A 27970-nucleotide genomic window follows, 5' to 3' on the forward strand; every position below is an offset into this window, starting at 1 on the left:
TACAAAATTTATATTTTAAAAATATCCTGGCCAAGAGTATATTCAGGTGTTTCAGATGGATGATGAAAGTTATTTCGCCTCTAAAAACCCAAATAATGGCTCTTATGGTGGCATCATAAAAGTACTTCAACTTAGTAAGGATTGAGGTGAGATTGTAGAAATCGATAATTAGTTCTGGAATTGAGGTGAACACGGGCAAGAGAACTGTCTGTCACTTGAACACGAAGTCCCAAATATTTTTTTATGATCAGGCAATTGATGGATGAGAGGTGTTGTTCAGGTTCGTGATCATCGTCACAAAGCGGACATCCAAGGATACGGATATGGAGATCAACATTCTTCACATTGAAGTTGCAGACACCTAAAGGGAAGTCCTTTCTTTGATGCAATGCTCCAAATGAGGATGTTTGCTTTGATAGGTGAGAGGGGTTCCAAATGCGGTTCAAGATAAAATTTTGACGTTAATCATTCAGATGATTTAAAGTTGAAGTGGCTCATTTGAACTTTGATAGCTGTTACCATGTTCATTGTTTGTAGGTTATGTAGTTGGTTATAAGCAATGTTTTGCATCCTACATCTCATACACAAGGTTTGGCATTAAACATCACTTTTGTGGATAACTAGTTCACTCACTTACCCTTCAACATCCCTATGTCTACACAGAGAGTGGCTGTGGTTATACACCAGGGGATTCACTATGACTTATCAACCACTTGTTACTTTTGTTCTGTATAATTAATGTATTTATTTTGGGAAAATTTATTGGCCATGACCGGTGTTAAAATTTGAGGCTCACAAGTTCAGTGTATGTGAGGTGGATCGAGTGAGACAAGTTTCAGCCTAAAGCTCTATAACTTGTTTCGAGCTGGATTTTGATCTCATATTTCAATTGCACAACGTTGTCATGTAACTGATGATTGTGTAACCAATCTGTATCGTGGTATTTTGCCTCTCTCCAGTTTAGCATGACCATGAAAATTTGATAAAATACCTGTCAAAACATAAGGAGTGCGTCAGTATTCAAAAAACAAACGCAAACAAATGAACCAAAATGACACCTATTGCTCATTTTCTCAAAGTTCACTTTTAGAAGCAGTGAACAATTCAGCAAACAATGCATATAGAAACACTCCATATATAAAATGTAACAAAAAAATTAATTAATCAAGTATGGGTGATTTCTTCATTTTATAAGTTATATAACTTCACTCTTGATGGTTTACGATAGGTACACTTCCACACTAACCGTTTTAACCATCTGGCACACTGGGCATACACTCGCAAAACTATCACATTCTTTACACAAACTCAGGTGTCTACAAGGCATTACCAAAACCGACACCTCTTTTGCCCTGCATGCTTTACATATGGACTTTCCCACGACAGAGGTATTCAATCCAAGGAAATTTCTATGATCACTGGACGATACTTCATCCGTGTCTCCAAATCCTTCTTTAAGTTGGTTGTCGTTTCCATGAGCCAGTGCCTGCTGAAGGTTTGTTTTCAGTATATTGACCATTGACTCATTGTACTTCGCTCTGTATTGCCAATTCTGAGCTTCATTTGCCACCTGTTTAATTCTTTCCATAAGTTCCTTGTTTTTACTGTTCAAGGTTTCTATTTCGAGTTCTTTTTCACGTAGTTTATTGTCTACCCTTTTCTCAATAGCAGCCAAGAGAGAAGACATGTGTCTCTTCCTTATGTCCCTCATCCCTTTTAACATGTTTTCTTCCTGTCAAATGGCAGAGTAAAAATTAGACAACATTAGAGAAACCGGTAAAGCTGAAATTAATACAATAAACTTATCCATAACAGAATCAGATTAACTTTGAATATCCACCTTTCCTCAACTTTATATCATGGATAATCGTATTTTCTATGTCCTATGAAGGCTCTTTGTTCCCTCACCCGAGCTATTACTAGGAAAACGTTTGGCATAGCAATGCTCCAAAGAATAAGAATCGGCATCTTCATAGAAATTGTTTCCATTCTTCAAAACGTTTTGATACAAGGCATAACAATACTTTCAAAACGTTGGGCATAACAATACTTTCAAAACGTTTGGCATAACAATACTTTCAAAACGTTTGGCATAACAATACTTTCAAAACGTTTGGCATAACAATACTTTCAAAACGTTTTGATATAAGGCAGGGATCTTCAAAACCTTTCATTATGGATATCCAAACTTCCAAAATTTTCAACTTTAGGAGAGTGTCTCAAGAAATGAGCATTTTGTATCAATGCCCGGTTTTATCGAGTGTGTGCGTCAATTTTACCAGTGGGCGAAGATAGATATCTTTTAGGAAACAGAAAATACTACTTTTTATGGGTGGGTCAATTTTACCAGTTGGAAGTTTTTTAGGAAACTGAAAATAATATATTACTTTTTATGCTATTAGCCCAACTTTAGATGGAAAGCCTTTCCATAGAAATCTAATGACTAATAAGGTATAAATCAATAATGAACAATGAAATCCAATATAAATATGAGATACCCATAATGCATAATGACCTCCAGAGGTGAATTATAGTGACAATTAGTGTTTGCACAGATCTCATTTGTTGGGAGAATAAAAAAGTACCTGTATCATAACGTATCTTTCAAATTCTTCTTTGTGTCGATCAAGTTCAGTTGTCATGCTATCACCAAAAGAGGACATAATTGATGGTGTTAATGTCATACTTGCGCTTGCTGAAGTGATAGAGGAGTTCCGTTCCTCGTCGTCATATGATAACTTTAAACCAGTTGACACATGGTGTGGATTCAGGATGCTTGAAGGATAATCAGGATCCTCATGGTAATAGTTGTTATTCAATGAAATTTGAAGCTTTTTCTGCATACAATTATCCTCGGCTTCCCTTGGTCGTTTATTGGACTGAAAACCAGGACTACGATGTTCTCTTGCAGAATAATTTACTGGGTCAGCATTACAAGCAGCTGGTACTGTAACAACAATGACAATCCAACACATCAAGTTTCATATAAACGCAAAGCCTTTTTTATTCAAAAAGGTAATAAAAAAGCATGATTTGTATTACAAATTAACCAAACAGGCCGCGTGACACAGATTGTCAAAAGCAATACTAATGACAAACGGGAAAAGAAATACCAATATCAGATAAGATTATGAAACTGTAGAAACAAATTTTGTAAAATTCTATAACAAAAATTTAAACTTTTCCTTAGAAGTACAAAATTCTGAAACCAAATGTGAAATTTTGTGCTTGGTCAGAACACATATACATACATTGTTTTACCCACAACTTGATAACCGGCAACCCCAGCATCATATAATGCAAACCGATCAACTAGCATAAACAAAAGATACACCACAAGATCTCAGCAAAAGCAGCTTTCGAGGAGTAAATAAGGGCAAATAAAACGCTAACATAAAAATCAATATATATTATCAATGATGCAATGAGAAGAAGACCAACATAAGATATTTAACTTTAAATTCAGAAGGATGGGAACTCACCATTTGTGAATAGTTGCAACTGATTAGATGCATTTGAAGGGTATCGGAAAAGGTTCTCATCAACAAAGACAGGGACTGATGAATTGTTGTTACTTCCTCCCAACATCTCTTACAAAATGATTTATACAATGACGGTCCACCTACAAAGAATTTTGAAAAAAAATTTAAGAATTAGATTTTGAAAATGCTACAAGTTGCCGATGCCAAAAGTAATGCCTTTACACAACCATCCAACAATTTGTGCACCCAATCACATATGATTCCCAAGGAATATGTTTCCATATCAAAAATAGATATGCAATAATTTGAGCAATAATGCAAGTTATCCGTTCGGACATAATGCTATATTACGAAGATTTTCAAAGGATGCCAGGACAAGAATGGGAACAACAACGCAAGTTATTATCAATCGACATAATGTTGTATTTCATTGTATTCACGTGAGTGATGGAACGAAGACAACGTTACGTTTTTATGGAAATACATTTAGCACCAACGTGGCCAAAGTTTACAGTTTAGTACTGGCACAAATAGCAATGTGACATTTGCAAATAGTACGATGCATCCCAACACTTAATTGTCACCGGACTAAGAAACAAGGAATAACACGACCAAAAACTTTATCTTTTATCGCGGTTACGATGCTTCATCCAAGACCAAGACGGATGGAGCAAAATACATCAGCAAATGATGCTACACTCAGTTAGTCACAGCCCATTCTTTAGTTTCAATTAACCCAAAACTCGTATCAGTCAAGTCCTATCAAAAAAAGATGGTTTGTGAGACAACCCTGACCAGAGTCCATTTTGGAGTTTGGACCACTAAGGGGGGGTAGTAAACTAGAAATGAAACCAAAAACAAAGCATTTGTGCTGGGGAACGAATTCCTATCAGTCAAGTCCTCAACTATAATCTAAACTAAAGGGCAAATTTCACTAATTTTATCTACGGTGGGTCGAAAACTAACCGACCAATACATGATACATACACCACCAATCCATTACTGAATTGGTGTTGCATACAACATCAAAATAAAGCCCACTATATATATATATATATATATATATATATATATATATATATATAATTAAAATTTGAGAAACAGTTTTTTTTTTCTTATTACTTTAATAATATATAAAATGAAAAACCAATTATCAGTGAATAAGGAAAACACATAGCATAAGAATTTACCTGAACCCACAAGAAAAGTAATATCTTGAATCGATCCTGCAAATTTTCACAAAATAAATAAATATATATATATATATGTATGTATGAATACAGAAATGAAAATATTATGTATGTACCTGAAGATGAGAGAAAGTGGTTTTAGAATTATTATTATTATTATTATTATTAGAGAGATAAATGATGATGTGGGTGTGGGTGTAGTGTTAGATAGATGGACGTTGAGACATTAAATATTACTCGTATATGATTTCATTTCCATCTTCTTTCTTTCTTTCTTTCTACTGCTTCTTCTACTTCTTTTTATATATAAAACCCTTTTTTCTTTAATACTATTTTCTAAGTTTATTTTATTTTTTCTGACACGAGGGACAGAAATAAAAAATAATAATAATAACAATAATAAGAAAAGGCGTGAAAAATGGAAATGGGAGTAGGGGAGGGGGGAAACTCTCTAGACTGTGGGGCCCAAGGAACACGCGACCCAGCAAATTTCTGGAATCACGCTTCCTCCTCGATCCATCAGCTCCATCTTTCTTTACTCCACATTTCCAAATTATTACTCGTACTAGTTTTTTATAAATCGCAACTAGTATTACCCTAGAAAGCAAAAACCCTTATCAAAATAAATTAACCTCACAATTAAGGATACATATATTACGTGATCCTCCACCCCACTCATTTTTTTATTTTTTTTTTAAGGTGCGGATCATTTGCCCGCAACAGGGAATCTACTTTACGTTGTTTAACCGGGTCCGCAGTAGAGAGTCTCTCACTTAGTACCTAGTAGGAGGAGAAACCCTCAATTAAACCGTCCGAAAGCACGACATTTAATTGAGGTAAAACTTTGCCCCTTCTGCAGGACTCAAACATGTTTCACTGAGGGACTTTATTTGTGAAAATCTCTTAAATGTCTTTCCCGTGTTTCGAACTTGAGACCTGCAACATGTAAATCTGGTGCTCAACTATTAAACTATATGGGAAGGACACCCCATTCATTTTCTATTGGGAGTGATATGTGTACAACATTTTTTTGCCATCCACAACAAATGTACACGTTATACTGTACAATGTACAACTGTATAAAGCATGGATTGTTGTGAATGGCAAAATGTTGTAGATATATCACTTCCCATTTTCTATTATGAGTTTTGTAAATGTTAAAATTATATTTAAAGTATTTAAAATAGTTATACATCTATTATAAAAATTTAACTTTTGATATAAAAAATTAAATTTTTTTAATGCACATTATACACAGCTTTAATACCATATTATACTCTAGATTAAATCCAAAAAAACTTTTTAACTATGTGGTTTTTGTAATATTAACAAATTTTAGAGTTCCTTTTTATTAACATAACAAAATTGATTATATGCTTTAAGTGAGAATGCAAAACAAAAGTCCATCCTACAAAAATGAGATAATATCTTTTTCTTGAGTGATGGTTTTAATATCATAAAGTAGAGATATTGTTTTCAGATTTTAGTGTGTTATAAGTTAAAAAAAAACATCACAGAAGTCATGGGTGATCATTGGTCCGATGCTTCGGGCGGGAAAATGTTTAAAATCTTAACATTTGTTACAAAAGATAAAAGTATTAACTGCATAATCCAAATCAAAACTTACGACCCTATCCCTGATATTATGGCCATCTATCCCCATTTACCATTATGTCTAATGCTTCCAATCGGTAGCTTACGACATACTTCAATGCTTGAATTGGTAGGAATGAGTAGATAACTTGGTAGTTAAATTAATAATACTCCATGAGCATAGCATATATATTTTTCAAAAATTGTTGGACCCCCTCCGTTGGTCAAAATTGAAATTCCGGAGCCATCTGCCATTTCTTTCTTAATTGATTGGGACTTTTCTTTTGACTACACCCCATATTTATTTCTTCAACGTTCAACAATATATACGATTAGAATTACCTTTCCATGTTCTATTATTCATATTCTCTTATTATATATGCTGTATTTTAACTAATTATTATGCTATTTTAATTAAAAGAAAAACCAAAAAAAAACTATATCATGTGCTACGTACAATATACAATCTGTCATATATATTTCACTAGTGTAAGAAAACAATGTAACGTATGAAGTAATTTATGTACTGTACGAATCACTTTCTTATAATAAACCAAGAAAAATAATAATAAAATACTCCGTATCATTGTGGTACATCATGCTGTTTCTTGTTTACACGGAACATTCTCAAAATATACCATCAATCGAGGTCGCTACAAGAGTCTGAAAAGACATGGCGGAGAACAAGAGTTTGGTGACAAAAAGAAAAGTTTATATTGATTTGTGTTATTCATTTTTCAAATGGTAAAATTGGGTTGGAATATTGTCTTTGTCAATTGGCATCTTATCACACCATTCGGATGGTGCGTTACGCGTGATTTTAATAAATGGAATTTACTAGTATAATAATTGTCTATATAGTATATACACAAATTCGCATTTATACTTGAATTTATATCTCTATCGATATGAGTAATGTTGGCATATTGCCTCAAGTCTAGATACAAAGTTTTAGACGTTTCCTTTGTTTTGGTTGACGGTCATAAACAAATTAAACATATTTATCATATCACAAAGAGAATTTACATTCGGTATTAGGACATAGAAATAAACTTTAATACGTTTCCTAAACATTAGGATCAATGAGTGTTAGAGGATGATAAATGTATACCGATAATCTTTGGCGATTACGCTACTAAGTTTATATAAATAAGATTATTCTATATTCTATGTAGACCAAGTCACGTAATTCATAATACTCGTATAATATATAGGATTATTCAAACTTGCATTTATTATGAAAAATTTACAACTTCAAAATATTTTGTAAGTCAAAATAAAATTACGCGGATTATAATCTATACTATATTAATAAACAAATTACTCTCCCCTCATTTCAACTCTCTACCTTTAAAATACTCAAAATACCCTTAATTTTCAACGCATTCCTAACTCACACATAGGGATGGCAACGGGCCGGGTATGGTCCGGGTTTAAGCAATCCCGGACCCGGACCCGATTAAAAATCCTCGTCCCAAACCTGGACCCGGACCCGACGGGTCCCCGTTTACTTACTAACCATCGGGTAACGGATTTCCCCACGGGTAATCGAGGATCCGTTAATTTATATACATATAACATATCTATAAGTATAGTATCAACTGCTAAATTCCTTTATAATTGTGACAAGAGCTCTATTCTATTTCATTAACTAAATTTATGGTTATAGAGCTGAGTTGTGATATGCCAATTTCTTTGCAGCGAACTAAATTTAGGAGCATAGTCAAATATGCAGTTCCATTTAGTCAAGCTATTATTCAAGAAGCACAAGTTCTGTGATTAACTTTTAAATAATCTATAAGTATATTATACATTTAAATACCTACTGGAAATAAAAATACTAATATTATATTATATAATGTAAACTATACGGATTTGGTATACGGGTTTGGGTATACGGTTCGGGGCAGGTTTCGGGTATACGGGTCAGGTATGCGGGTTTAAATCAAAAACCATCCCCAGACCCGCAAGAAAATTTAATAGCATCCCCATACCCGGTCCAAGACCCGCATACCCGGACCCGGCCTAGATATGTCGGGTTTCAAATTTCACCATCAGGTATGGGTTTATTTGTCATCCCTACTCACACACTAAATCTACCTAATATATCCCAAAAATATTTTACACTCATATTTATCCAAACTATATATCTCCTTTATTAATTAATTTAAATATTTCCACCTAATATATCTATATAATATTTTTAATGAAATTATTTACAAAACATACATCCCTTAACCATAAAATACTACCATTTACATTAATTAATTTTAGGTTAATAACCATATCGTTACCACCACCGCAACTAGCACCACCCATTGCCGCCACCGCTGCCGCATTGCGCGGGTACCCATCTCGTCTATACTATATTAATAAAAAAACTACTCTCCCCTATTTTCAACTCTCTTACTTTAAAATATCCAAAATACCCTTAGTTTTCAACGTATTCCTAACTCACACACCAAATCTACCCAATATATCCTTACAATATTTTACACTCATATTTATCCAAACTATCTATCTCCTTTATTAATTAATTTTAAATATTTATACCTAATATCTCTATAATATTCTTAATAAAGTTATTTACAAAAGATACATCTCTTCACCATAAAATAACTACACTATCATTTACGTCAATTACTTTTATATTAATAACCGTATCGTTACCACCACCGCCACTAGTATCAACCGTTGCTGTCACCGCCGTCGCATTACACGGGTACCCATCTTGTATTATCCTATCGATCATTCATTTTTGAAAATAGAAATAAATATGTCGATTACAAGTATTAATAATTGTATCTATACCAAGAACCAACTTTTTTTTTTACAATTTTTTATGCATAACATACAACTATATATGCATATATAACATTCACCACTTTATCTTTTAACCCCTTAAAGTTATAACCTTTACATTTTTGGCTATGTAACTTTTACCTTTTTACCTTTTACCCCCCTAAAGTCTCAATCTCTTACATTTTTATCCATCAACTTTTACCTTTTTACCTTTTACCCCCCTAGAGTTTTAATTTTTTACACTTTTGTTCATGTAATTTTCACCTCTTTACCTTTTAACCCCCTAAAGTTTTAAGCGTTTACTTTTTTTCCCATCAGCTTTTATCTCTTTAACTTTTAACCTCCTAAAATTTTTATCTTCTATATTTTAGCCTATCAATATCATAAAGTATAACTATATTTAACTTTTGCTTCTTTATATTTTAACCCCTAAAATTTCTATATTATGTTCATATGCTTTTATTAAACAACTTTTATTAATACCTAACATTACACATTAACGGTTTTAATTACGTGAGAAGGTTTGTTTTTTTTTTGGAAAATTAGGTCATATTAGTTGTAACCCTGTTTGGTGCGTGTGGTGTAACGTTTATTTTCCTTTAAAGTGATCTTTAGCTATTTTGTCTATATTCTTATAATGTCAAATTAATGTTTGTTAGTGCCTTTACCAAATTTGTACTAAAATGAAACGACTAGACTCGATTTATAAAAGAAACGAGAAAAAAAAAATTTTTTCCAGAAAATACCCACTGCGCCGTAGTGGGAGCACCACACCCCGCAGACCCGAAGATCTCCACTACGCCGCAGTGGGAAGTAGCTGAACCATGATTGCCAAACTTCACTACTTAACACATAAACAACATACATAATACCAATTCATAAATCAGCCTTCCAAATACATCATTACTAGTTACCATCCAATTCAAAACACCTTTACAACATAATCAAAGTACCGATTTAAATCAACTGTCATAAACACCACAATATGGGTCATTTACCCATATTATCCAAGTTGTCAAAAAGCCCTTTTTGAACACCATACTAAATACAACCTTACAATTTTAGGAAATCATGACCCAAAAGTTGACATTACCAAACCTTCATACAAGAGAAACTACTATGTACCAAGAGCCAAAGCTAGGAGGGATGTCTAAGTCTCTAATCAAAAGTATGTCATTCTTCCATGAATGGCCACCTTCAAGATCAACTAGCAACTTCAAACCAATGCTTCCGATCAACTAAACCTAGTTCATTCTTCCAGAACTACCTATAACAAAATGGTAAACAACTGAAAAGTAAACGAATGCTTAGTGAATATGCTTGCATACAATCATATAAACGAAGGAGGGCAATGCACAAGGGATTGTTGCATATGGACTATGACACCGTCGTGTCATATCCATAATGCTCACCCTTGCACCAAGCATTACATGGATCCATATAAGCAAATGATTACAATAACAATAAATATCACAATAACAATGCTCCACATGAGCCTATGGCCACCAATTAGGTCTGTAATCAAACTCAACCATAAACATGGGACTAACGCCAAATCAATTACCACATATGGACACACCCAACATCGAATGGTAATTGACCCAACAAAAATACAAAGATATGCAAGTATACTCACATCCTTCGCGACACAATAAACAATTCAAGATAACCACAATAGCAACAATTCAAGCTTTCAACCTATCAACGTATCATAATGCATGAATTACCATAGTTGGAGTATACTCACTTCATTTAACTAGCCAAAACATCATTTTCATAGTTGGAGTTTCATTACCAACATTCTCATTATAAACAAATTTTAAATAATCAACTCAATAACTAAAACATGATATACATGAATTTGGGGAAATTCATACATAAACTCATCTCTAGCAAAAACTCCCAATTTACCCAAAACAAGAATCCCATTTCCTAGAAAAGAAAGAAATTAGGTTAAGAAATCAATACCTCAAGGGATTCAAGAACTTAATTTAAGACTTAGTTCACAATTTCTTCTTCCCCCCTTTTCTCTTGGATTTTCGGTCACCACCACTAACACCACAAACCCTAACTTCTCAATTTCTAATATAATTGGAGATGATTATTGTTATTATTCTTGGATGATTTGTTTGGATTGCATGAAAGGATAGGATTTAGATTGAATAAAATGTGAAGAAGGTTGGAGAAGAATTGAAAAAGAGAGTGGAATGGTGACCAAGTCAAAACAAATGTGGCTGGCATCTTCTTGTGATGCCACCCCCCCTTCCTTCACCTTTGGGTAATTTTTACCCGCTATCCGTTAAAGTTACAACTAAATTAACCTATATGTATAAAAAAATACTAGGAAATTAATTTAACGTCAAAACTATAAAAAGGGGTTAATTTCCTTACCTTAAAACTTTGGGGTGTTACATAAAACATTGTAATCTAAAAAACGTGTTCCACAACAATGCACGAGGTAAAATACTAGTTCATTTCTAATTTCTATAAAACTTGAACGAATTTGTGAAATTAGGCACAATGTATTATGATTATTACAAGTTTAAATGAAAACGCTTATACTGATAAGGACAAACTAGCATGGTACATGCGCAATACGACGTTGGTGTTGCAATTGTCTGGTGTTGTTGGTGACGGGTGGTGATAACGACGACTATTGGTGATGTTGACGGTGTTGAGTGGTGTAGGTTGATGTAGTATAAATGATGTAAAGGTGGTGGTGGAAATACCTGAGAAGATAGAAGAAACCGTGCAATGCGACAGTGATATGGTGGTGGCACCGACTGGTAGTGATGGTAGCGAGTGGTGATGTCAGTGGCGATGAGTGATGGAAGTAAATGATGTAAGGTAATTGATCTAAAGAGTTAGTGGGATATTATAAAAGATAAGGGACTCATGTTGCAAATTAATACATTAAGAATAAAATGATCATTTTGCAACTCTATTTTCAACAAGGATGCATAATCATTATATTATATAGAGGTATATATAGATTAGCCAAGGGCAATTATAGTTTGGGTTATATTTCCTTTAATTTAACGAGGGACCACTAATCAATTTAAAACAAATAAAAGAGTACGATTGCAAATTTTTAAAAATTGTGTACTATCATGCATCCTTTTAATTAATTATGATATCATCATATTTTATTAATTTAAATTTTAAAATATCCTTCATCTTTAAAATATATCTTATTAATATAAATTTTTATTAAATGCTCACACTAATATGTAAGATTTTAATCTTAGATTTTAAAATATCCCTCCTTTTTTAAATATATCTTATTAATATAAATTTTTATTAAATGCTCACACTATTATATAAGATTTTAATTATCTTTATATCTATATTTAAATTATGTTATAATTTTCGTCAGTTTTGGTAAAATTGATATTACCATAGTAATCAAACTATATAAAATAAAATATTATTATACTATTAATGATCTTTTACTTTTATTGTTTTTATCATTGTTGTTAATTAGATATAAATAATCATCTGCTATCCATAAAATCTCATTGAAACTTAAAAACTAATAATACATTTGTTACTGTTCGAAACAAGCATGCATATAACAAAAAGAAAATAACATATTTACATACATCAATGTCTTATTAGTTTTTAGGTAAAACTAATTATATTTGGGGAAGCATGTATATCAACTGTAATAATTAATTGAAAATTCAATTAATTATGTAATTAAGGTTAGATTAGAACATGTTTCCCTAAAAGCAACTATTTAAAATAAAAGAAAATTTCATTAGATCACCCTTTGGTTTACTGTATTATCATTTTTTTACCCTGTTGTTTTTTATTATTATTACTTCACCCTGTGGTGACTTTTTGTATCATTAGGCACACCTCCCTTTAACGGACGTTTACGTTTATCCGTTAAGCTCCACATTATGCACATGAGGGTAATTTTGTCTTTTTACCATCATCTTCATCTTCATATCCAAATCATCAACACCACCACCAGGTCATTCATCCATTCATTTCATATCTATATATTTACTTGCGAGTCTTCGTTCAGGCGGGTGTGCTTCACTGCTTTGATATGATTGGTAAATATCAAACCTTTATATCTATAAATAATTGATTGTGAATCTTCTGGTAATATGAAGTTTAAAAGGATAATGTCAAGAAAATTAAATTAAATGATTATGAGTATCTGTATCTATCTATACACAAACGTGTATATATAACTTATATACATATACATACATATATATAATCTAGATACACTATCACCGACCACCACCCAACCGCCCCTCTTACTAAATGACGAGAAACCCACCACTCCGGACGAAAAATCCAACACCACCTCCGCCATCTTCCATTGTTTGTTTTGACAAGATTTGAAATCAGTGAGATATCCGGGTAAAGCTAATAACCTAGCGCTCCATCATATGTGGGTTTTATAGATCTGGATCAAAAAATATTTATGTATGTCTTTACTGGCAGTGGTAGAGTGGTGGTGGTGTTGTTAGATCTTGAATATGTTTTCATATATGTATGTTTATGTGTATATATAATAATAGTGGATAGATTACGTATATGTATGTGTGTTATTGATGATGATGAAGAAATCAGATTCGATTTGAGTTTTGATGAAATTTTATATCTTTAAATTGAGTTTTGATCATTTGAAATTAGGTTTAAGTGTTGTAGATGAAAGAAAGAAATAGGCACATGAGGTCATGAGGTGGTTAACGGAGACACATTAATAGACGTTAAAAGCAGGGGTGCCTAATGATACAAAAAGTCACCACAGGGTGAAGTAATAATATAAAAAAATAACAGGGTAAAAAATTGATAAAACAGTAAGTCATATGGTGATCTAATGAAATTTTCTAATTAACTACACCACTTAATATGATTTTCGTACATGAACAAACTTCCCCAGATTGCTAAAAATTAACTCATTGAACATATAAAATAAATACACGGATAAAATAAATACACGGATGAACAACAGGACGGTAAGCCAAAAAACGGAATAACAAATGTCCTTTATAAACAAGTATTGCAAAAGATAAATGATGATATATGATTTGTTTTTTAAACTTTGATTTAATTTGACTTTTTTTTTTGTTATTACAGTTGAACACTTAATTTTATTTCAAAATGTCAAAAATCTTCTGTCTATTTGACATAGGTCAAAAGCCTATATTTACTAAAAAGCAACTGATCTAATAAATAAACACATGTCTAAGTTAATTTATGTTTTTTGGTTTTCCATCACAAATTTACAATTTAATCCAATTTAACCATTTTTTATGGTCTAATGTCTATCTAATAACGAAATACGACTATAATTAGTAACTGTAACCAGACTATAACAAGGATTATCATTTTAGTAATTGAATCAAACTATATTTAAAATACAAATTCTTCTTATATAAACCGAACTATACAAATAAAATCACAACACCCGAAATCATTAAAAACCGACGAACAAGTTGCTACTTATATTGTTCTTAACAACCATTGCTAATGAAAATAAAACTATTTTTTTGCAAGACATAAATAAGAACTCGGTCAATTGTGTAATCAAGATTAGGATATTGTTTCTCTGGAAGAGTTTGTATAAAAGAAACTCTGCTACGCCATCCAATCTTGATATGATTTAGCATTCGGTATTTACATTTGAATGTCTCAATTCTTTTTTAAGTATATTTTTACATTTTACATATAGGCGAATTTTTTGTTTCATAAACTAATTTTATTGATAATGTTGTAAAACCCGTGTATTTGACACGCTTCTAAGATCTAGTATGCTAATAATAGGAGTAACCTACAACTTTATATATGCCAAATTTTTATTTTTTTTTCAACGTGAGATATCCCTTATTTGTTATAAAATTATTAATGATGCCTTTTATTGTTGTAAAAATAACATAAATTTATTATTATCACGGAAAAAAAATAATAATTGATCTGTATATCTGGACAGTATAACACAACCAATTACCAAATACTAATAGTTCGATAACAAGACCATCCACCACTAGGGATGACAAAAATACCCGTACCCGATGGGGAATCCAATACCAAATTGTCTTTTGTTTGGTGGGGTTCCAAAAGAGTTGAAACCAAAATTGAACTCAAAATAATCAAACATTCAAAAAAGAAGTAGCTAAATAAAAAGAATGTCCAATCGATTTTAGCTTTTAAAAACTGAAATTTAGTCTGTGTAGGAAAATAAAAGGCCCAGCTCGATCAAACACGTTCATCTAAAATTTGTCAGACTAATTACTGTAAAAGCTAGCAAAGTAATGAGCAAACTTAACATTAGCTAAAAGAAAATTGGTTGAATACCCGCCCAAGATCAAAACTCTCGATGAACCTATATAAGTGAGTGAGTTTATTGGATAAAACACTGTATATATAGTAAGAAAACTATCTATCTTACTGGTTCTATAATTAAAATTTGGGGAAATTATGGGTATCGTAAAAACAGTACCCATATATGCACTGCAAAGAAAGAAATTTAAAAAGTAGTTACAGATTTAACCCTCAAGTATTTTAAATATTTAAAAATGCACCCTGAAAATGCACTTGGAGTACGAATAACCAAACATATGTAAAGCTGCAATACATATGTTAACCCCTTAAAATTCATGCCATTACAGCTTACAAGTATCAAATTTTGCGACTAGGAATTTACATATAATGTTTACCAGAAAAAAAAGCAGAGGAAAACCGAAAACTACAAAGCATGAAACATTCTCAGAGTAGTTGAATTTAGCATATAATGTTTACCAAATGGTATACAAAGCATACCAACAAACTACATATTCTAAAGACGACAAAAGAAAAAGGTTTAGTCTCTTGCAACTTCAGATAAAAGAATAATAACTTCCTAAAGACATACATGCAAATCCAGACAAACAAACAATGTATTCATTCAATTAGACACATCCATAACCTCTATATCAAAAGCAAAACATCTTTTCAAACAACAGTTTCCAAAACTACAGGTATCACTAGAAGGAGAAACCGCCCAAGATCCACCCTCGTAAAAAGAAACATCAATCAACGCCTTATGCCTGTAAAAAAAAAAGGCAACAAAAATTAGCATATAGAAAAATCAAAATGTGTACACATTACTTGCAAACAAAGAGAAATTGTAACCATTTCTTGCAGTATCACCAGACGATCATTGTAGATTTGGAAAAAAGATGTTTGTTTGGCATCTAGTGTAACATTTGACCACTCTACTATTAAGTTATTAACTACTTTTCAAATAAAATTAATTTATTAACTACTTTGCGTCAAAAAGTTAAACTGCTTTGGGGGTCAGTACATTCATAAAATGCAATAGTATTATTTACTCAAAAATACTTGCCTTGTTTGCTATGTTGTTGGAAAGCCAGTCCAATCCCTCATAAAGTCCCTCTCCAGAGGTTGCACAGGTGCTCTGGATGTACCTGAGCAAAAAAAAACAGCTGGTTAATGATAGAGTCAACAATTTCTTAAAATAACACGCTTCTCTAATGTTGTCTACGTGTAATCTGCAACAGAACTACATGAACCATGGTTAGATTTTGTCCAGTCCAAATAAGTTTGTGTTCCAATCATTCAATACAGAGGTTAGCTGGTAACCAAAATATAATGTGATAGTAGAAGTGTAGAACAATCTCAATAGCTTGAAATACTGTGAAACACAACTATACCGTTCGACATAAACTTTTCCTAATTATTACCAGTGGCGCTGTCGGAGTAGAAATGTAGAACTATCTCAGTAACTTGAAATACTGTGAAAACACAACTATATCATTCGATAGAAACTTTTCCTAATTATTACCAGTGGCGCTGTCGGAGGGAGTGGAGTCCAAGCTTGTCAGTGATTTCAGCAGCATTCATTGCATTGGGGAGATCTTGTTTGTTAGCAAATACAAGGAGAACTGCATCTCTTAACTCATCCTGAAACGGTACAAGTATCGCAATTTAGTCATTGTAGAACTGATCATAATATAAAGTTGTCTGCTCAAGTGCTCAGACCCAATTAAATGTACCAAAGAACTAAAGAAGTAGAACATTGTTCCAACAATTGCAGGAGTAGATGTTTATAAACTCAACTTGTAAACAATGTGAATCTATGTTCTGTTTAATAAATCTAAGTTAATAATTTTGGAAAATAATGACAAATAAAAACTATAAAATCATAATCCATTTATAACTGGGTCAAAATGTCAAATAAATCTAACAGCTCATTGACAGCCTCTTCGTGCAATATCTCATGTTATCAGATAATGTCCAAAAACGGCTATGCAATCTTCACATAATAGCGAACGAACTAGGAACATAATAACATCCAACTAATCAGAAGGCCAGGTTTTTTATGAAAAGAACTCTGTCGGTATAAAAAAAAATTGCAAAGTAGACTTTCTGGGATGGTTTGAGTGCTTCACACTAGATTTGAGCAGATATTAACTTAGTGACATTCTTAGAATGCTCTTCACAGGGAAGGGCAATGAAATTATGAAAGAAACAGTATATAACCAGCATTCAAAAAGTTTATAGCAGCTTTCTGTTTAAAAGTACAAAAAACCAGAGGATAATCATGTAATTGTTGACTACAACATGAATGTAAATTCATATAGAGCAAATACAGTATGGACCATGAGTGCTACACTTGCAAGCAAATTACATAACAAACAAGTTCAGAAAAAGGTTAACAGATGACAAGCCCATTTGCTTGGTAGTAAACCCAATACTTAAGTAACCTATGTCTTTAATGAAAGGCAAAGAAACAGTGGCAGTCGAAAAATGCAAACTTACCTCATTCAACATCCTGTGCAATTCATCTCTTGCCTCAACGACTCTGTCCCTGTCATTGCTATCAACCACGAAGATAAGACCTTGTGTATTTTGGAAATAGTGCCTCCATAGTGGACGGATCTGCAAAAACAACATACATAGTTACAATATGTAATGTATAGAAAAATCTTCCATTTATCCAGCCTTAAACAGACAATAATTTTGCTTCAAACACGATATTTTAAAAGACAGGAAGGTCTGCAAGATCAAAAATCATAAGTTGAACTACATTAGCTATTATTTCTACCTTGTCCTGACCCCCGACATCCCACACTGTGAAGCTAATGTTTTTGTACTCAACAGTCTCCACATTGAAACCTGAAACATATAAACAAATTTATTATTTACTAATTTTGCCTAGTCAAAAAGCATTCTACAATGTAACTCAATAACAGATTTTTGAAATATATAGAAGTATGACTACAGTACATGGTAAACAAACTGGCAATGTTAAAAGAAATGATATGCTTACCGATGGTAGGGATGGTGGTGACAATCTCACCGAGCTTGAGCTTATACAAAATGGTGGTCTTACCAGCCGCATCGAGACCCACCATCAATATACGCATCTCTTTCTTGGCAAAGAGCCGACTAAAAAGCTTGGTGAAAGTTAGCCCCATCCTCTTATACTATCGAGGATCCCTACAGCAAACAATAGCACGCAATTAAAAATGTAAGATCTAAAAAATGTTTGATCTGCATTTATAATTTGCTCTTTAAAAGCTAGCAGTAATACAATCTTAGCAGACCTACAGATTCCAGAAATCCCACAACCTATCTCTAAGGCTAACAGATAAACAATAAATCTGAAAAAAGTTGTTTTTTTAAAAATCATATCGATAAACTCGCCTAATCATCGTCCCTAATAAACATAATGCTGGGATCAAAACATATTACAACAAAATTCAAAGAATGCTGATCATGAAGTCAAAATGCATTTAGAATCCAATACATTTGCCATCAAGGCCATAACAAGACACCATTGAGGCACAGAAGATGAAAATAAAATGCGTTCGTATTTTATAGATCAAAGTCTCAATTTGCAGAAAAAAAAACAATGTCATGGTCTATGAAACTTTCGAGAAACTAATCACATAACAATCAAAATCTACAACCAGATTTAGATCTAACACAAAACAATTACATCATTATATATATATATATATATAGATACATAGATAGATATTCAGATCAGATCAAATCGGATAAAAAAAATCATGCGGAAATTGGGGAATTACATACAGTAATCATGCAAATAGTAAATTAGGTCATGACCTGATACACAAATTGGATGTGTGTATAGATACAGATATAGATATATGAAATTGACATACAAAAATGTTGAGATCTGTAAAAACAAAGAGATCTGGATCTACAGATTTACCTGAGAAAAAGATTTTTAGAGACGATCGATTTGAAGAGAGAGAGAGAAGGAGAGAATATGTGTGTGAAATTAAAGGGGGTGGGGCGAGAAATGCGATAATGAATATGAGGGGGTTATATAACACATCTACTCACTCCCCCGTTTATTTCTATTTACCATTAATTCTACTTACCACCACCTCTTTTCCAAATTAGATCCGACCCGAAATTCGATTTGAACCCATTTGGAAAAATCAAGTTAGAGTCTCTCTGTTTGCCAAGGGGTTTTTTAAGGGTTTTTAGGAGCTTAAAAGCCCCGAGCTTTCAAATATAAGTCCTTTTTAAAACTATAGCCTTGTTTGGAAAAACATTTGAAAAGCCTCTAAAAAGCTGTGAAAGGTTTTTGAAATAAAAACTTGTGTAGTAAGGGTTGAAATAGAAGCTCCAACCCCTAACTCTATTTCTAAACTCGAGCTCTAAGCCCCTAACTATAGCCTCAACTCAAAGCTTTTGTGTCAAACGTCGTAGTTCGTTGAACTGCCAACCAGAAAACTAAATTTTTTGGATCGGGTTCGAGTTGATCATTTGGTATAATACAATCAATTTGTTACTAAAAATATAATTTTATATATACTCTACAATTTATCTAATAGGTACACCTACCAATTTATTTATCATAATATAACTTGTCAAATTACAAACATGTTAACTCACTTGACCACTCGTTTTACCCATATAACTATAAATCAACGTATTGATATAGAACAATCTATAAAATTTACGAAGTTAAAAACAATTTGTTCTATCTTGTTTAATAGAAACTAACCATCAACTTAAACAATTTTTAATTTTCTTCTATTATATCAAATACATGTAAGTAATAAAATAAAAATAAAATAATTAATTCCTTTCCAAGATTGTACATTAATTTGACAGAGTGATAATGCTTAACAACAAAATAAAAATAACGGCGGAGATGGTGACGCCGTGACGGCGACGAATTTATTTACACTTTTTGCTTTGTTTTTGTTTTGATAAATTGTCAAAACTTAAAATTAAACAAAATGAAATTATAGATATAAATATTGCCACAACATTTTCAGTTGCAGATATCATTGCTAACAACCATTAGCAACAATTTTTGAATGTTTGGCAATGTTTCTTGGTAGCCGTTCCTGATGGCAGTTTCAGTTTTTCTAGCAATGACATGACTACATAAGACCCATTGCTTCAGCTTTATTGGTGTATTATCGACAAATAAATGGAGCATATGGTATTGATTTCATTAACCATTTACACTAAAAAACACCTTCACAGGAAATTGCAACCAACAATCAGTTGTAGTCAACTACAATATTGTTGCTTATAAATGAAGCACTTAATTCAGAATAAAAAGTGTAAATCCCACTGACCATTTCGACGTAAATAATGATAATCAAATATAATGAATCTCCAGAAAGTATGATTGATGTTTATCACACACCATAAGAAAATTTATGCAATCCAGCACCATTATATTCCTATTCTCAAATATATATTCATATATGGTGATAATTGACAAAACAAAAAGAAACCGAAAAGCTGTTAGAATATTGATGCAACCCCCATATATTTCAAGTCCTAATTCTTATCAATACAAGTATATAACCTATATACAAATCCCAATATTTTACAAAATAAACCGATCATATACTGTCAATATGAGTACTATATAGTATCTACAACTCTATACATATCTGTTTTTCCATAAGCCCTTTACAGCCTGAAGAAAGCAAAAAATTCAGATAATAAATCAAGGATTTGCACAAATATATACGTGTAAATAAGTAATTACATGGCCAATAATAAATCAAACCTGTGTGGATATGGAAACCCCAACGGGGAAGATTAAAATAGAACTATTAAAATGGCCTAAATTATTCATGATCATCTCCAGTATTGTGCCCAACGATGTATGGTCTCAACCATTTGCGGGAACAAAGCACTAACACTCTCGTTGATAAGATCCTGGAAGAAATGTATACACTCTTCATCATCCAAGTCCAGCCGAAATTTCTCTTGAAGCTATAAAAATCAACAAAGACTAAATTATACTCAAATAGTAATTAAAACAAAGTTCTCCTGCAACTGGTGTTTAATGGAAGTGGGCCCATATAAAGGAGAAAAATGGAACACGGTTCACCTTTAAAATTCCTTTCTCAGGATCAGATGCTATATCAGGGATGTTAGACCCCGCCATGAGGTGAAAGAGGTTTAATATTAAGTTGCTTGATTTCCGAAGGATGTTATATGCTTCACAACAGTAGGATTTGAACCTTGTATAATATTGGCTGCAGGGAACAGAAAGCAAGTCACAATAGGTCGCTAGGCGAGTACGTTGTAGGGTTAAACTTTCCTTAACATGAGTACGATAATACCTTTCTGCACCACCCATTGCCTCCACCATTTCTTTGCAAAGTTTCATAGGTGGAGGAAATGGCTTTGGATCACGACCCAATATGTAACCAAAATCAACATGAAAAAGGCGCCCATCATCCCTCAGTAGAAGATTGTCAAGGTGCCTGTACAGATTTAATGATAAGTAACAGTTTATAAAGACCTTAAACAAAAATCTGAAATATAGCAAGTGAATAATGCTGCATATCTAAAACATGAAGTATATAAAAGGGGAGAAAACTTGAAGCGGAAAATACACATATCTAAATCATAGTACTCACCTGTCTCCAATGCCAAGTATGTATGTGATCACTGAGTAGCCTGCACAACTTTTAATGAATGTCTCAAGACAAGTAGCTGTAATTCCAAAAGGTCCCTCCTCGTCCGGGTGAAACTTCTGTAAGTAGCTTGTGATACTTCGGTGCTCTGACAAGATCTGCAAACAAGAATTGATCAAATCTTGAATATTAAGAAAATGAAGCATAAGTAGAAAGTTTACAAACCTGGGCCAAAGATTTAGATGGGATGAATTCCAACATGCCCTCATCATGTCCTGTGGCCAACACTCCGTACGGAGTTAAATGTAGATCCAGATTCTCCAACTTAAGCAATCGATCCATTAGTGATACCATCTGAACAACCTATATGAACAACCAAATATGCATCAGTGTTTCTAATAGAGTGGGGAATTTTGATCCATTTGCCTATGAATGGGTTGATACGAGTCACATTTTATCACTGATGAGTAACAGGTAAAATCAACACATTAGCCATAAGAAAATAGGTCAAATGAGTTGAAAGAAGTCCAATGTGTATTTTTCATGCATATAAACTCGCAAATCATTTATGTAAGAAAACACATATATTATTAAAATACTACGTAGTATTTTTGTCGTCACACATTGTTGATTTATGACTCATGAGAAGTTTAGACAACTGTTTCAGGTAAAACCAAACCAACCCTACCATTTCAGATAACACCAAAAGTTGCATGTTTTGAGCCAATATCCGGCCCACCCAACTAGGCATCTCTACTTCCTATATGAAAAATTAAAAGAGACCCAACTATATTAAAGTTTTTCAGCTGAAAAGAGAAGAGATCAAAATACCATACCAACTGATCTTGTCGAAGATCATCCCCCTTCTTAAATATGATCTTTAGACATCCACCGTTGGAGGTTCTAAACGCTAGGCGCAAAGGATGTAATGCACTTTTGAATATCGTTGAATCTGATGGGATAATCCCAGTGATAAGAACAGTCGGTGCCAAAGGTGATCGTATAGGCTAAAAATGTTACCAATCAAGAATTTTGTAAGCACATCACCAACTAACATTTTAATTAATTGATAAGATGTTAAATTAGTACCTCCTCAAAGTATGTAAGTTCACTAAGAAGACCAGACAGCAGATGCCGAAGCTTTTCAATCTTTTTTTGAGTTCCCCCTCTTACATTACGAACATCTCTCATTATGGAGCACAGCTGTGCTGTCAATTCTGTTTGGCGAACCAGACTCTGCCACAACTTAATGCCATCTCCAGTATCTGCGGCCCCAATTCCCAACTGTGAAATCAAACATAAAGTATATATGTGATTTATTGATCAACAAAGTACTTTGAGGTTAGGCCAGATTCACATCCAATTTAAAGTTTAGGATATGCAGTTGTTAAATTTGATAAGAGGAAGGGTACAACTGAATCCGAATAACTAGACTTAAGACATATTTGAAAGATGGCAAATGAGCAGATCAGACAGATCGACCAGATCGAAACGGATTATTGTGGTATGGCTCAGGGAGTTGGCTTGACCCCGGAACCAGCTTTGTTCAAATAAACATAATAGAGTGTAAAATATCTTCGAAATGATCTAGTTTCTAATTCATAATGATTTGGGGTGTTTTACACTTTAGGGAGTTCCAACCATTTAACCCGTTTCCTTATTTACGATTTTTGTTTTACATGTGACCCGTTAAAACTAAATAAAAGCCAAATTGACCCATTCATGCATAAACTAGCCAAAATGGACACCTCTATCTTCTAAAGCCCAATGCAAGTCAATGATTAATCACCTGTGTGAACTACGTGATCAGATACTCATTGGACTACAGTGTTTACCCAACAGAACGCACCTTTATCATATTTTCTTCCAGTATCTCATAGGTAGAATAAAAACGTTTCGCATATGCAGGATCATGAAGTTCAACAGCGACGTACCACCGAAGAAAGCTAGCAAACTCAATGTTGGACAATGCTGCAAAAAGCAAAGAAAATGTTCAGATCAGGAGAACAAATTGAAGGCAACTCTAAGAGTCCTTTAGATGAAAATTATACAAGACATACATCGCTGCACAAGAAATTGAGAAAGACGAGATTTATCAGAGCGTTCAAATCGCAGAGCTTGAACCAGCTGAAGTAAATAACACTGGAGCTCTTCATCATCTGCTCTATCAAGGACATGGACAGCATGTGCACGAACCTGTGGATAAGTCGTAATCAATTGAGTGCCATCTAAAATGCGTTTTATCAAAATCATAAATAGGCTCAATTTCTCCTATAAATTATATTACATTATAGGGCAATCTCTTTCAATGTTTGGTAGTTCTTACATACAAAAGCTAGAGATGTGGTGATGTACATAACATAACAATAAAAAGGTTCCTAACGTTTACATTTCAAACAAAAAGGCTGGTATATTCTAGCTAGAAGGAGCTTTATAGAAGCGAATGCTTAATATTAACATATAACAGTGTGAAACTTATATTTCCCTTCTATGCATCAAGATTTATGAGGTTCAGTCTATTTGGATCACTTTTCATTTAAGAGTCTAACTATCAAATGATAAACTGTTGAAATGGACTCAGACGAAAGAGAAGATGGGCATATGCCTAATCGATTTAACCCCTAATAATACCAGAAATGTTCCATATACATAAAGTCAGTTGCTTTCATTTTTAAGACACTGGAATTACATGCTAGAAAAACTATTTTGTTAATTATCATTTTAACATAAAATCCAAAGCTGGACAACCTTGTATGGAACTAGATACAGCTTAACAAAATTAAGTGAATATTAAGTGTGCAGTTACACCGAACTCATATGGACGAGTGTGTGCATTCAACACATACCTCTTCACTCTCGAAAACTGGAGACAGAAGTTCTAATGCATCACATACGTCAATCATCTCCCACCTACCCATCAGTTCAATTGCCTGCTTTGCTTCCTGAAATACAGAAAAACTCATGTACGATTAACTGTCTTATGATAGATGTGAGACAACAAGATGAGTATGTATAAAGTAAACTACCTGAACATCACTCCATTCAACACAACGCAAAAACTTTGTTAAAGCTCTTTTTTCTGACATCAATGAGAATCGGAACTTCCACAACAACTGTCTCTCATCCCCACTCAAAGTTCGTGTTGGCGGATACTTTAGTATCCTTTGTATAGACCTAATAAGAAGAATACAAAGGATATAATAAGATTAAGGCACTAGCCTAGAAGTAAGTGGACTTCAAGCAAGTGTCAATATGCTTATACAACATATAGATAGCTTCATAATAGGACCAAATATTAAATTTGATTTCATTTAAGGAAAAACTCTCAGTTCTACTTATTGAAATAGATGCAGAACCCCACATCAAAGGGAAATGATCTCCTGAACAAGAATAAGGTGTGCTCCTCAGCGCAAAATTAAATAAGATAAATAAACACAGGATGTGATCTATAAAACAGCAAAGAAACTCTTCTACTTTCTAAAATTACATGACCACACATGACACATCCACCTCAACATTCATCTTGTTGAAATATTGTACTTACGTGGTGCATCTGTATATCCTCATTCCTCATCGCCAACTACTTCCCTTAGTGTATATTGCCTGCACATCTACCTTAACACCTGAATAGATCCTTCCGGTGAAAATGTTGTTTTCAGTGGCCTAACATTTATCCTTTAGCTTATCACAACAAACTCTAATCTGCTCGGCATATCTTTAACCCTATTCCTTTCCTATTTATTTTATGGTCTCTCCATGAATTTAAAGACAGCTATGCCACTGAATGTTGATTTCACATACAATATATAGAAAACATTAATCTTTGACGGAAAAGTTAATGAGAACCCACTCAGCATGCAATCACTCATACAAAAAGTGGATGTAGATATTAGTACATACAGTGAAAGAATTAATGATCAAATTATAAGCAAAACTTACTTCCTTTCTGTAGAACTGGGCTTGAGATCTCTATCAATTATACCACGATTCAAACTCCTAGCAAGTTTCAATTGTTTGTGCTCAGAGGGGTTAATTTTCCCCACTTCTGGATCCCATACAGTAACTAGCTCATTTGTTGAAGTTATAGATGCCGGTATTATTAAGTTTGGCCCAGATTCCTAACATATCAGAACAAACTAGTCACAACCGTATTGTTCTGCATATGATAGCTTCATAGCATCGACAATGTAAATCTTTCGATTAAAGAATCTAGTCGACTAGTCCGACGAAGAACATATTTCAAAATTTACATTTCAGCACATAAACAGACTACATAGTGTTGTAAAATAGCAAAAGAAAGCAAGGATGACTTTCAAAAGAGAATTGACAAAGACGCACCTGTAAAACAACTCGATGTTCAAAACTGCAGAAATCAACAAGCAGATACAAATGAGAACTCCCATTCTTACTGCTTTCAAGATCCTTGATTTTATCCATAGCTTTAAAAGCAAGGCGGTCCAACCAATCAACTCGCTGGATCAGCCCTCTCTCATACTTATTCACAAGCTTCTCTAAACGCTCCAGCTCCCCACGCTCCTCTTTAGGGACCTACACACATTAACAATGTGCAAACTGTAAGCAATGTAACCCTATAATTTTTAAAACATAATATGTGAAAAGGTCAAGGCAAGAGCCACAAAACCTTTCCAGGAGTAGTAGAGTGAATTGATCCATCTGCCTCCTTGCCTTGCCAAAGTCTAAGTTTGTGTTTCCCTGTCTTAAGTTGTTTTTTCATATTAAAGAAATGGATGGTTGCCCCGCCAATCAAACCCTCATTTTTTCCACACGAAACATCCCAAACCTAGAAAACAAACTTATTACAATAGATTGTATGGTAAACCAGTTTAACGACGTAACAGTCATACAAAATACATACAAAATTAACTTACGGTTATAGCGAGTTGAGAATTGGTAGTCAAGTCTCGATATTTGATACTCAACGTAACGAGTTCACCCCAGCAAAATGGCGGACCAGAAGACTCTAGCCTAATCGTAATTTCATAATTAACAAATAAAATACTAAAAACCATACGTATCAATCTCTCTCTGTGTGTAATGAAGGCTCAAGTGAAAACCACAAAAAGGTCAAGAACTGCGAGAACGTTAAAATCATGTGTTTGAGATATATCACATGTGATTAAGTCCATTCATATGTTAAAACTAACGAAATTTAAAACCATAAAAAAAACCCTAAAAAGCACGCAGTTAATTTTTAATTCAGATATAATTGAAATTGTTGATAATGTGACATTATATATTCATTTGAACATCTATCACTTTTTACACATGAATGAATATAACGCATGATTTTGCCGCTCTCGCAATCGATGAACTTTTTTCTTTTTTGTTGTGGCTTGGACCTGACCTCTATGTGTGTGTGTGTGTAAAGTAAAGGTTTTGCAGAAACCTAGTTCTCATGGGAAGACCAAACGGAGCACCGTCAATGTACAAGGCACTCTCCACATATAGCTCTGGTTTTTTCTCCTCAATAACATTGCCTATATCCGCAGCTGCATATTATAATCAACCAAATATATATAAATATAAACATTTTTAACGATGATGATGATGATATTAACGGGTAAAACTAGGGTTTCATGTATTACACTACAATTATTAATATTAATAGTAATGAAAATTGAAAGAAAAAAGGAATGAAGTAAACCTGGAAGAGAGGGATTAGAAGAAGAAGAAGAAGGAGGTAAATGGCCTTCTAATCTTTCGATTCTGAAAGTAACAGGAAGATTGATGTCGCATGATAAGAAGAATCTAAACTCGTTCCCTGTCATTTATTTGTTTGATGATTTAACTGGATACTTGAAATTAGGGCATGGAATTTGATATTATGTCATCGTGATTTTAAGGGAACTTGAGACTTTCGATTGATTGCGTGGCTTTCACTTGTACTATCTATGTTCTCAACTATGAATATGATTACTCTTTTTCTTTTTCTTTTTCTTTTTTGGCAGGATCTAAGGGGATGAAAAGCCCTATTATAATA

At 33.3% G+C, this 27970-nt stretch overlaps 3 protein-coding genes across 4 annotated transcripts; all 3 read right to left on the reverse strand.

The window, feature by feature from the left end:
• Positions 1 to 1138: 1138 nt before the first annotated feature.
• Positions 1139 to 4953, reverse strand: LOC122580448 (BOI-related E3 ubiquitin-protein ligase 1-like). Its single transcript, XM_043752718.1, has 5 exons — positions 4789 to 4953; positions 4673 to 4708; positions 3483 to 3622; positions 2586 to 2947; positions 1139 to 1732 (listed from the first exon to the last, which is right to left on the reverse strand). The coding sequence occupies exons 3-5, from the start codon at positions 3586 to 3588 to the stop codon at positions 1220 to 1222; spliced, it is 981 nt and encodes a 326-aa protein (XP_043608653.1). The 5' UTR covers positions 3589 to 3622; positions 4673 to 4708; positions 4789 to 4953; the 3' UTR covers positions 1139 to 1219.
• Positions 4954 to 15780: 10827 nt separating this feature from the next.
• On the reverse strand, positions 15781 to 19384 carry LOC122610058 (ADP-ribosylation factor 2). Its single transcript, XM_043783041.1, has 7 exons — positions 19278 to 19384; positions 18366 to 18535; positions 18141 to 18211; positions 17855 to 17974; positions 16878 to 16996; positions 16419 to 16500; positions 15781 to 16119 (listed from the first exon to the last, which is right to left on the reverse strand). Exons 2-7 carry the CDS (start codon positions 18511 to 18513, stop codon positions 16114 to 16116), a joined length of 546 nt encoding a protein of 181 aa, XP_043638976.1. The 5' UTR covers positions 18514 to 18535; positions 19278 to 19384; the 3' UTR covers positions 15781 to 16113.
• Positions 19385 to 20847: 1463 nt separating this feature from the next.
• Positions 20848 to 27919, reverse strand: LOC122579052 (phosphatidylinositol 3-kinase, root isoform). 2 transcript variants are annotated; one of them, XR_006320586.1, is made up of 18 exons: positions 27635 to 27919; positions 27377 to 27479; positions 26859 to 26955; positions 26612 to 26770; positions 26308 to 26517; positions 25909 to 26087; positions 24996 to 25143; positions 24816 to 24911; positions 24030 to 24165; positions 23819 to 23940; positions 23059 to 23253; positions 22806 to 22976; positions 22195 to 22332; positions 21973 to 22127; positions 21673 to 21816; positions 21438 to 21585; positions 21111 to 21319; positions 20848 to 21017 (listed from the first exon to the last, which is right to left on the reverse strand). XR_006320586.1 is itself a non-coding variant. In XM_043751142.1 (17 exons), exons 1-17 carry the CDS (start codon positions 27756 to 27758, stop codon positions 21182 to 21184), a joined length of 2463 nt encoding a protein of 820 aa, XP_043607077.1. In that variant the 5' UTR covers positions 27759 to 27919; the 3' UTR covers positions 21019 to 21181. The 2 variants fall into 2 exon arrangements, 1 of the variants encoding a protein (XP_043607077.1); XM_043751142.1 differs by lacking the exon at positions 20848 to 21017 and having other exon boundaries at positions 21019 to 21319.
• Between the last annotated feature and the right edge of the window lie 51 nt (positions 27920 to 27970).

This window comes from Erigeron canadensis, chromosome 8 (assembly GCF_010389155.1).
Source record: "Erigeron canadensis isolate Cc75 chromosome 8, C_canadensis_v1, whole genome shotgun sequence".
Lineage (NCBI taxonomy): Eukaryota > Viridiplantae > Streptophyta > Magnoliopsida > Asterales > Asteraceae > Erigeron > Erigeron canadensis.

Excerpts from the sequence above, each read along its gene's own strand:
- LOC122580448 (XM_043752718.1), bottom strand. The coding sequence starts at position 3,588 with ATGTTGGGAGGAAGTAACAACAATTCATCAGTCCCTGTCTTTGTTGAT. Across the intron at positions 2,948-3,482 it reads GTTGCAACTATTCACAAATG|TACCAGCTGCTTGTAATGCT; the intron begins GTGAGTTCCCAT and ends TTGTTGTTACAG. Across the intron at positions 1,733-2,585 it reads AAAGATACGTTATGATACAG|GAAGAAAACATGTTAAAAGG; the intron begins GTACTTTTTTAT and ends GCCATTTGACAG.
- LOC122610058 (XM_043783041.1), bottom strand. The coding sequence starts at position 18,513 with ATGGGGCTAACTTTCACCAAGCTTTTTAGTCGGCTCTTTGCCAAGAAA. Across the intron at positions 18,212-18,365 it reads CACCACCATCCCTACCATCG|GTTTCAATGTGGAGACTGTT; the intron begins GTAAGCATATCA and ends TATATGTTTCAG. Across the intron at positions 16,997-17,854 it reads TGCACAGGATGTTGAATGAG|GATGAGTTAAGAGATGCAGT; the intron begins GTAAGTTTGCAT and ends GTACCGTTTCAG.
- LOC122579052 (XM_043751142.1), bottom strand. The coding sequence starts at position 27,758 with ATGACAGGGAACGAGTTTAGATTCTTCTTATCATGCGACATCAATCTT. Across the intron at positions 26,956-27,376 it reads GGTCTTCCCATGAGAACTAG|GCTAGAGTCTTCTGGTCCGC; the intron begins GTTTCTGCAAAA and ends AATTACGATTAG. Across the intron at positions 26,088-26,307 it reads AACATCGAGTTGTTTTACAG|GAATCTGGGCCAAACTTAAT; the intron begins GTGCGTCTTTGT and ends CTGATATGTTAG.